Genomic DNA, 11,326 nt, shown 5'->3' with positions numbered 1-11,326 from the left:
TTCCCTCTCTTTTCTGGACCTGAAAAGCTACGATATGCTTTATTGCTAATTATTCTCTTAACAACATGTTAAGAGAAATGAAATAAAGACAGATTCCAAAAAAGGTCTAGGATGGATGCTGTCTGGTCTCTGGAAACAGATTTCAACTTACCTGTGATGTTATTAGCATTGGCTGCTAGTTGTTCTGTCCCAGGAAAGACCTTAGTTACATGGCGAGGTGGCCTTGGTGACCTCTTATGCTTTTTCCATTTTGATGATTCGCTCATTCCTCCAGCTCTCATTTTCAACTGAAAACCACAAATCATTAAGAATATCAGTGTAGCAAAACCACATAACATAGCACAATGGATTGCACAAGCCAACCCACAAAGGCTGTCTCAAGACCCTCAAAGTCAGGCCACAGCACTTAAATATATCACACAAATTAATCAGCACCTCAAAATCATGCAAACCAGCCCCTGACTCCCCACTACACACATATTAGCCAACACTCCACACCTGAATCAAGGAACAATTTACTGCAGTTACTCTGCTATTATATATGTAACAGTTCAATTATCACAGCATTCCTTCCTTATCAATACCTCCTACCTTTGCATTAGGATAAATAATTCTTAGACCTACAGGCACATGTCAAATCTCTTTGCTTCTGCCAAGGTTTCCAGACTTCTAAAGGGCATCAATTAAAAGTACATAACCAAGTACTAGTTAGGTTTGATATTCAATTAAAATTTCACTCATCTATACAAGAAGGCCAAGCATGAAGCCTGAGCACCCCCTCCCACGCTGCACAGTCTGCAGCTCTATCACTTATCTCTTGCCTCAAGTTACTCTTCATCTTCATAGCAATGCCATGTTCACTTTCCTCCAGGTATATTTCACTGTTAACAAGTGTTCCTCTAACACTTCGCTCACTCCTGGTGCACCACACATTGCAAATATCACCCTAATGGTTTAGAAACAAACCATATTCTCCATATTCTGCTTTCACCTGCCTTCTGTCCTTACTCCTCTTCAGATCTACAGCTAACCTAACCCTTGACATCCTTCTTGACCATGTTCCTACTTCTAGTTCTTATACAGATCTTTGATGGGGCAAACAAGACCCATAGTAGGAGCAACGCAGACTGCGTGGCACTTGCCGCAATGTGCTGTTACTGCAGGCATGCTCAGACACTCCAGAACTTACTAAAAAACAAATGATATTTAGTCAGATTGACAATGGCAACGGCAGGCCTGAAAACAGCTTCCTTCTAAAGTAAGGTCCTCTAAGTGCAGGATTGCACTTACTCTTGGGTTTGGTAGCTGCAGTCAAATTTTCTGATGCTGTCAGACCTCCTCAATTTGGGGTGAAAATTTAACCACTGAACATGTACCTTGCATGTAGTGGAAACCATTCAGCAAGTCTCAGTACCAGTCCCTACTTGGTATTTTTCTTTGTAAATTTATTACAATTAAGTTATATTTTAGGCTATAATATTCCTTATTTCTTACATCCCTAGCATCAGACTTAAATTCTCTAGAAGACAGGTATAGTCTTTAGTCTCTTCCTTTTTCTGCCACTTGCCTCCTTCCAGATACTACTCTTCTTAACTGCCAATAAACCTTCTAGGTTCCACTCCTGTTTTTCCATCTCCTTCCCTTTTCCAGCTAGAATGCTAACTCATTGTACATGGCCTGTAATTTTTCTCGTTTAAACAAAGCTTGTGAAAATGTTATGTCCCAGTGCAGTAAACCGTTTGTGTAACTTTTCTTTGCATCACAAATTCTATTTGTTTGATGACTAATCCCCAAGTTTTAGCTATGCTACAGTTTTCTTGAGCTTGTTAATTAACAGACTCAGAATTACTCTGCTGCTTATTTCTTCCAAATTTTGCAGCAAGAATCTCCTTCTAAATTACGGCTGCTGGCAAACATGTGACAAGCACACAGCTAAAACCAAAATTTTATAGATTTCAAAATGTTTTAAAATGCTTATGGATCACAATCCTTCATATAAAAATTGTCAGCTCTCTCATCTTTCCTATTCACTACTTCAGATGGCTATATAAAATGTGTTATCTTTCATTCTTGCCAATTCCTAATGTTTCACCTTTATTTGTTTCCCTTTCCATTTAAAAATCTCTCTAAGCCATAAACATTACCAAGAGTTTTATTCATTAAAGGCTTAAGCTTCTAATTAGACCAGGTAGTTTTACTTTGCCTACCAACTATTCTAGAAATAGTCTTTTTTTTTTCTCCCTTTTCAGTAGCTTAGAAAATAAAACCTGAACACTGATGGTTCGTTGTACCAAACTACTTCAAGTAGGAAGGAAACTGGAAGCATTGTGTGTTAAACCCAAGAAAGTCTGTTTCACATGATTTCAAACAGACTTTGCTTCTAGCTACTATATCCTGTTGCCATGATTTGCCAGGTAAAAAGCTACTTGCTAATAAAACTGGGGGTGGGGGGTGTTGGTGACAGGGGACACACACATGGAATCAGCAAAATGGAGCCAAGATATTGCTAGGAGCTAACCATGTTGGGTCTCACTCCTTTTATGCTCAGCCATGCTCCTAAGAAACAGGTAACTTTTGAACCATCCTATCAGAAGGTTAAAGCTGACAATTTAATTACTATTTCTGATCTCCGCTTTCACACAACACCAAATACCATCACAGTTCAACACTAGCCCTTTTGAAAAAAACACTGTTCTTCAGACACAATACCCATTTTTAGTGATTGTCCTGTACTTTGTATTAATGCCAGAATTTTTCCTCCTGAGGTTCATAAGGGACATATGCTTATCTGTCATCATTCTGATGAACCTGTGCCATCTTTCAGAGACTGAGTCACAACAGTCTCACATGGATGAGAAACCATTTAGTCAGGGAAGCAAAAAGACTTAGTTGATTTTTAAAGAATGCCTAACATTTAATCAAAGTATAAAGCATTCAGACAAGAATCAAAGTTTATTGGGGTTTTTGAGTGGGCAGATTGGGTATTGGGTTGGGGTTTTTTGACAACTTAATAGACAAGTGAGATTACCCAGTAGGTCTTTTTCCATCTCATACCATCCAGTATTCCACATTCCACACAAAGAGGTATCCTTTATTGGAATTATCTACTAGAATTACCTATACTAGAATTACCTAGGACTACCTCCCATATCACCCCCTCCTTTTTTCTTTTTGCTATCTCCTATAAATAAGAGATAGCAAACTACAATGACAATTGCACTGCTTAAAAAAATACAGAAGCAAACAGAAATGCTTAATAGAAATGTTTCACCAGTGTCCAGGGGCTACATACTGTTTTAACAAACAAACTCTGAGTTTGGGAATTCTAAAACAATACATGTATCAAAGGAAAGCAAAGTAACATCTTTTCATTCAGTATTTTGTCTTGAATTAAATTATAACAATCCCATGACTTCTTGCTTTTCATGTTTAAAAGTCATGTATAAAAATGTCAAAAAACTACTACAGTTTATCTTTGACTAAAGGAACTACTTCTAATGCTTGTTTTTACCTTCAATACCAAGGCATTTCCCGATTTCACTAGAAAGCTTGGCTGCATGTTAACAGGCTGAGATTTTAAACCTAAGGTTGCCTTCTTGACTAAATGATGCAGGTAAATGGTATTTAACAGATCATAAAAAATCCTGAATTTCAAACATAATCTAAAACTTTACTTCCCTCTCCAATGCTCAGTGATATTATAGTTGCATCAGTTTCCTGATGCAACTATCAATGTCCTTCAGATTAGATTAAGCTTGTACTTCCACAGTAAAAAACAACTGAAGTTAGTACTTAAAAAAACACTCTTTAGAAATCAGAGTAGAAAGGGAGCTCAGAGCTACTGCTCATTCATCTGGAACTCAGTACAGATTCTATTTACATTTATCTGAGTTACCTTTGCATAAAGAAACGTGTACACAAAACTGTAAAAAAAAAAAAATTAGAAGATTCCAAATGCTTCCTTTGATAAATGAGGTTTTAACAATAAAACTCCAGCTAAGGTCTAGGAAGGTGAAGAAAAATGTAACACTACAAAATTCTTTTTAAGGGGTCCGTGAGATCTCATTTTTCTACAAGCCACCTTACCTGCACTCGTTTGTTTTTCCATAAGATACTGTAAGCCTCAAGAGAAAAGGGCAGGGGCCAATGATTAGTAACTAATGTGAGCATACTAAAACACGAGCTCATTCTAGATGCAGCATGGAACTGGTCAGCACACCAAGTAGCGTTCAAGACACAAAAGCATGCAGAGAGAACGCAGTCCACGATCCAAGTCCTGGAGACACAGATGCAGTCCAGTCATCTCACCTACCTACCTGCCCGCATTGCAACAACTAATGAAGTTTATCCAGTGAAATGTATTTATGCATCTTAGGCAACTATAAACATAATCCACCCCCACAGTCTGTGAAACTCAGGTTTCAAATGTTTACCTATAAGACTTTCTACTGCAAAGGGAAACATTTCTCAGTCTTTTCTTCTGTGTAACTCTGCATAAATCTGCAAGTCTTCAGCCACTGTCTTTCCAAACTATCCTGACCATAGACACAGGACAAAGGAATGGCAAACACATCTCTAAATGTTCTGTTCAGTCCTTTGGCAACAAATAGCATTAAGGGTAGACAAGAACTAAAGCTACATTAAGTTTATGAACCAACATGGCAAACTGAGAAGGGTCCCATCTAAGCTAGTTCCTCCGGGTTTCCATGATCAGTTTAAAAGCAACAACATGCAGGTCTACAATATTTCTTTAGGAGTATTTTCTAGGGGAGCTAGCAGGGACTAACACATTTCATAATCCATTTTGGCCCCACTCAAACCTGCATTAGCAAATACTGTGCTGGGAACCATATTCAATTTCAGAAGAAACATGTCCAAAGATGTTGAAAATGTACAGCAGTCTCCTTCAAAAAAGCTTTAGAGAGCACTGAACTCTGTGATACTGTACCAAGTAACAAAGGTCAGAGATTCACCTTCAGTAAAACTGTCTAAGGTATGCTGGGTCAAGAGATTCCTTATGTATGCTGCTACATCTATAACCAAGATCAACAGCTAAGATACACAACACTTGAGCCTTCAGAAAACAATATACATTTCTGATGTTTCTTTTCTTCAGTTTTTCAATGTCACAGAGGACTCAAATCTTGCCCATGCCCTCCCACTCCCCTTCTTCAGAGGATGCCATGATGGTGTCTTAGGTGGCACTCACCAAGACACTGAATGCTGCAGTAAAACAAGGGTCTCTCCCTCCCAAGCCTGCCCCAACTGCAGCCACAACACTGCAAAGCAACCACTGCATGCATTGTCCCCCAAAAGCCATGCTGTGTCAAATGAGTGGAGCAAGATTTGCTGCACACAACAAAACTATCTCTCAGGTGGTTTTTACAAGAGAAGGAAGAGGGGAGTGAGGTAAGAAGGGAGAAGGGAGAGAGACCTTCAGGTTCTTAAAGAGCAATACCCTCTCTAATTGGTTCAGGGCTTTGGGCTGTTCCCCACTACTTAGCTCCAGTTTGTTGAGGAGACATGAAGAGATCTGTGAAAGATAGGCAAATGCATGGTTTAAACAAAGCAAAATAAACCCAGAGAAGAATAGCCTGTCAGCGTGCAAGGCTGCAGGGCAGACTCCTGGCATGCACAGCAAACAGACAGTACAAGGTAACTGCACAGATCAAGACACAAGACAGAGCATCACTTAACCGAGCTGGGAGCAGCCATCACTTGATAAGGGTAGCCTTCCTACCTTCAAATTCACCTTTACATTACACCTTCTCTACACAGACCATGACAAATTCTGATACCTGCAGTACATTAGCCTGATCTCTTTTAGCTTTCCTTAGCCCAACCTATCATCATCACAAATATTGCCACTTTTCTCCCACAGCAAGGGAAACAAGCAATCATTAGTTTACAACACAACAACTAAAGCCCCAAGCTAGTTTCAAAGTCCTACAAGTAAGCATTTAGTCTCTCAAAACAGTTATACTGGCTCTGAAATGTACATTTACCCAATGTTGCCACTTGAGAATTCTCAACTCATTAAAAATAAAAAAAAGAGTGGAAGTCATAATGTTATTAACAGTACACTCAGCGTAAGTTCAAAAGTGGTTATTTCTTCTCTAGCACTCTTCTTCCCATCCTGTTGCTCTCAACAGTAGAATCCTGTATTTTTATTGACATTTTTTATATAGAGTACAAATAATATATATATGTATAGAAGTATATATGGAGTTCCTCAAGTGGACCTCTCTCCACCTAAGAAATTATTACATTAATTATCACATATGGTCACATTTATGGTATTTGCCATACTGAATCCAGCTGCTAAAAACCTCACTGTATAGAAGGAGATGGTGGTGTTGAATAAACACAGACCCATCCACCCTCAGAAAACTGCATTTAGAGAAAGGGAGAAAACGAACAGTCTGCTTTGCTTGGTCTGCTAACAGAAATGGCATTGCCCATGTGAGCTAAGGTTTTCACTATAGAAAGCTGCCCCTTCTAGAAGCCACCAAAGCTTTTTCTACAATATCCCAATTTGATAATGTTTTCATGCCGTTTCACCAGCCTTAGAAAGTTTCCTTTCGACATATGAAGAACTGGCCAAATACATCCCGACAGCTCAGTATTACACCTGTAGTGAATGAAGAAAGATGAGAGAGAAGCTGGAGAGAGAGCAGAAGACAGCAAATGATCAGAAGACATCACCATCAGGTCCCACAACTTCCTGGGGTTTTCTAGCCCACAGCAGCTGATGGCTGTTCCCAGAATCCAGACTGAATTCACTTAGGCAGCAATATCATTAACAAGATTCACTACTGGACTACATGGGCTTTTAATGCCACAGAATTAATGAAGCTATGTCCATTTATGCAGTTAAACATGCTCTTTCAGTGAACTAGGGACTTGCAGAAATGCAGAAACACAAGTGTGAAAACAAACAGTATAGCGATGAGTGCAAGCCCGAGAACCGCCAACCCAGTGCAGAGTCTTACTTTCTTCATGTTCGTCCCCATGTAGCTTTTAGGCTCTTCTTTAAACTGAGGCAGCCTGAAAGACAAAGAACAAGCCAAAATACACAGACTTTCTTGGTTTAGCAAAAAGGGGGAAAAAAAAAATTGACTGGTCTTTCCAGTCATGCTGCAGATGCTAAAAAACAAAAATTAGGTTTTCTCCACAAAAGAGACATTCTTAGTTTCTTTTCCTGCCAAAATCTGCTGAGCGAAAAAAAAACCAAGTATAGATGAGAGGTACTCCGCATGCTATTACTGCTAATGGCAGTTTTGCTATGTTGATTTCCATTGTTAATGATCATGTAAGTACAGTTTCTTTTCCTTCACTGTATGTTTTCAGGAGTGGACTAACCAGATTGGTTCAAAACAGGTTTCTCTGATGCTGCTAAAAACAGCTGCTGAGCTGGAGTGTCATCCACACCAAGACTCTTGCAGTGTACATGTTATTACTAGTCATGGCAATCCTTTTCCTTAGCTTTGTAGAAACCTCAGTAGTTATTCTCTATTTTGCATCAAACACACACAATTATGGTGCAAAATAAATCTAAGTTTAACCAGAATGCTTTGAGCTAAGCAGTCCCTGTCTCAGAAATAAAGGAGGTAGACAGCTCTCACCTGTGCTACCAAATGACAAATGCATACAGCTCTGGAACTCCACATACCCTGCTCTCCCTTCTGTTCCTTTACTAGACTTCTATCTTTGCTTGCTGAAGGGATAAAAGCCTTGCAGCATAGCTTTGGCTGTTTCTTTTTCTGGAAAGCAAGATGGCCAAACCATCCCTGCAGTTGCTGTCTGTGCCTTGCTTCTATATCCCAATGTCCACAGGCACAGATAGTGGTGGTGTCTCCAAGCCTTATCAAGAAGGACAGAGGAGAGTATACACAATAAGTAATGAACAAGCACTAAATAAAATTCACATTTGCAGGTGGAGAAAAAGTAATGCAGTTTCTCCTTTTTGGAGAGATTGATTCTGATTCTGCCCCACATTCATCCAGTGCACTGCATGACAACATGCGCAGAGGAAAATAAAAAAAACTGAGAACCCACTGGAACTGAGTGTGACAATGGGGGAAAAAAAATTATGATGAGAGCTGTGTTTCACAAGCTGTCAGTTTTACTACAATCCTTTCCTACCAGAAGTATTTCTATACCTGCACATTTCCTTTTTACAATACCTAGAGAAAGTCTATGATTACTTCACTATCTGGAGAAACAGTTTTGAAGTAACTTACTTGACTTTAAAAGAAGTAACCTTAATTACCTGAAGGGTGTTGAAAAGGGCAGAACATTTGTCCGAGACATATGATCGCAAGAGTTTAAAATTCTCTTTGATATGTGAGGTCAAAGCTCTCAGCTTGAAATCAACATGTGACTATTCAACACCATTTCTATTCTCTCTCCTGAAGAGAGCTGTATGTTTTAGAGCACTTTTTTTTTTTTGAGTCAAGTTTGCATTCTCTGTCCTCAAACTGAGGACAAAAGCTCTTCATTACTTGGCTGTCCATCTCCTCAAAAGACACCTTAAACCAGGCAACCTTCCCTACCTCTGTCTCCCTGCAGAGGGCTGACCCTGAAGAGAAAAGTGCCAAATCCTTCATTCCCTTCCACCTCTAAATAATGACCATTTTGGATGATTTTTCTGAGGGCTCTTAAGTGGAAGCGTGGAATCTTTCTGTCCTTAGAGGGCCATCTCGGCAATGCTGAGGCAAACACAAGCAGGTTTACCTTGTGAAGAGCAGCTGCACCATGTCGACCAGAGTGTGCTCTGCAGATTTTCTCAATAACTCTGCGAAGACAAAAACAAATAACACAGGTGTCATTACTCAGTGTGATATTATCAAGAGGCTTCTTCAAGCAGACTCCCCTCCGAGCCTTGTTTACAGAGATTACAGCAAATTTATTAAAACCAGCTCCAACACTGCATTGCTGCAAGTGGGCATATAATCACAAGGTGGCGCCACAAAGCTGGGGAAAAAGAGAAGTCAACCCTACCGCGAACTCCTCACTGTTTTTCCATGAACTTTGTAGAAAGACACAATAATATACAGCTCAGCAGCTTCTATGTTCCACAATAGAACTAGTTAACGCTGAGGAAACCCGATCATTTCTTAACTGCAGAAGTATGAACAAACCTACCGCTGAGCCTCATTTCAAAGCATATGCGGAAACAGGACTGCATGATCTCACACACAGATTCATTGGTGAGGTGGGCTCCCACTGGAGTAAGCAGCAAGGTCCTCAAAACCTGCAAAGAACAGCACACATATGTCCCATAGTACAATGACACTTGCATGCATTTCCAAGAGAAGGTTGGCTTCCTCAAGAAGGACTGCCATGAGCAGAAAACCGAAGGGTTTTCCAGGAGTTGTTTCAAACTGAATGCTGCGCTCAAGAAACAGACAAATTAGGAGACAAGAATGATCTCCCAACCCACTTCTGTAAGAGGCCTGATATGTTGCTTGCTACCCAATATTTAAATTCAGTAACTAGCTACCTGCTCAAAAGGACATAGACTGAAGAGTTCATAGGTTTGTCTCTGCAAAGAATTTTTCTCAAAAAGAAGTTTGAGAGCTCCATATTCTTAATTTTACCCCTCACTAACACAGACGGTGCACAAGATAGGACTATCAATGCTACCACATTATCAAGCCCTTAATTTAAAAATCATTTCATTTAAGCTTTTAATTATTTTCATTTGGAAAAGCTTTTACCAGAGGTATATGAGCCATCTGTTTAAAAATAAAGTCTGTCACTAAGCTCCTACAGAGTCAAAACATTGCTCCCTCCTCTTCATCTCCATGTAATAGGATATGTTCCAGAACAGGCAGCAACCATTATGGTAATTACCATTTGTCTCCACTTACCTGTAGGATTTTCATCAAGACAACCTCATCGCTCGCATGATCTGTGCCCACAAATCGGGCGTGAGTGACAGCATCTGCCATGTTCTCCATCCCCTCTGCTGTGCCCTCATGGCTGGGATCTGAGTAACAGAATAAAAATACATGACAGAGATAGGCCACCTACAGCCTACCACCTCTGTGGGGAGACATCTACATAGAGGTACTTTGTTACCATCTGCTTCCTTAATTTTGTGCGACTCCTAGTGAAGTTGACCCTACAAGAGTGAAACTCACCTCCCAATAACAAAGAGTTTAAAGCTGGGAGCTTTCAGAAAGACTTTATCAACAGTCCATTTACATTTGCAAAAATATGTAACCTAACAAAGAAAAGAATTTCAATTCAGTTGTTAGTGGCTCTGTATTTTTTTTAGATGTTGATTTGTAAGACTGTGTTCTTGTCCCTACAATACAGCCCCGTAAGTTGTTCAATGCATTCAGTTCCTCCTTGGGAAGGAAGAGGAAACAGCTCTTAAACATAGGGAACCTCAAATTTACTCCCATGAGTAGAAAATGCCGAACAAGTTCCACTAGATTGAGAAGGAAAAATTGTCTCTTGTCCTACATCCCTCCCAAGGAACAGGAGCTGGGGAAAGGAATGGACCAGTAGCTTTCCCCAGAGACAACAGCAGACAGACATGATCACAGTTCAGATATTAGAGTTGCAGGCCTCCCGTTTCAATCATTCATCAAGGCTCCTTCTCTCTGTTTCAGTCTTCTGTAGCTACAAACAATGGTGCACTTGAGAGAATGTTTAGGACGAGATTGTTGCTAGTAACGGTATCTTGTGCCACATTACAGTGGCTTCAGAAAAGCTGCCTCCGGCTTTCATTTCATTCTCACTTAAACAGTACAGCACTGGGCAAGAATCTTGTTACCTTCCTACCTAAACAGTCATTAGGAGAGAAAGGAGACAACCTAAACACTAGTTAATACCTCATTAATTGGCAATGGGGCCTCTTGAACTCCAGCAAGAATTAAGCTGATGGAGGAGCCAAGTAAGACCTTGTATGCGTACTTTGTAGAGAAGCTTTGCAGACTCCCTCTGACTCCAATTTGTGTTCACACCTAGCAGGGGCTAAGTCCTAGGCATTAAAGAAAGCTGCCCTTACTGTGGTCCAAAAAGATCAGCCTCCACCACGCTGTGGGGATTCTGAGAGGCTGCAGGATAAGAAACTTCTCATAGTTGCACAAAACAGAAATTGCATCAACGTACTTCAGAACCCCATAAATCTGCATAGGAACAGCACTTCTCCTTTGCCATCTCTTACACATCCCTATTAAGAGCAGCGCTTGCCTACTTTTGACAGTTGTCTCACCCACACACAAAATCTTGCATAGTTGAGAGCGAGTTCCTTTCCTGGTTTGCTACTCAAACATCTTTGAGCTATCAAGGAGTCTGCTCTAAGACCAGT

The 11,326-nt window shown here is 40.1% G+C and overlaps 1 protein-coding gene across 1 annotated transcript in view; it reads right to left on the bottom strand.

The window, feature by feature from the left end:
• GBF1 (golgi brefeldin A resistant guanine nucleotide exchange factor 1) overlaps positions 1–11,326 on the bottom strand; it is a gene marked incomplete at its 3' end in the record, with an annotated part of 93,144 nt that overhangs the window by 20,709 nt on the left and 61,109 nt on the right. Inside the window, exons 4-9 of the mRNA XM_010281758.1 lie at positions 9,876–9,994; positions 9,148–9,256; positions 8,737–8,797; positions 6,993–7,047; positions 5,435–5,533; positions 152–287 (exon numbers count right to left, since the gene is read on the bottom strand). Of these exons, the coding sequence (XP_010280060.1) occupies positions 152–287; positions 5,435–5,533; positions 6,993–7,047; positions 8,737–8,797; positions 9,148–9,256; positions 9,876–9,994 (579 nt within the window). The remainder of the gene's footprint in view (positions 1–151; positions 288–5,434; positions 5,534–6,992; positions 7,048–8,736; positions 8,798–9,147; positions 9,257–9,875; positions 9,995–11,326) is intronic.

This window comes from Phaethon lepturus, unplaced genomic scaffold (assembly GCF_000687285.1).
Source record: "Phaethon lepturus isolate BGI_N335 unplaced genomic scaffold, ASM68728v1 scaffold442, whole genome shotgun sequence".
Lineage (NCBI taxonomy): Eukaryota > Metazoa > Chordata > Aves > Phaethontiformes > Phaethontidae > Phaethon > Phaethon lepturus.
The sequence above is the reverse complement of the archived record's forward strand: the minus strand, read 5'-3'. Positions and strand labels throughout refer to the sequence as shown.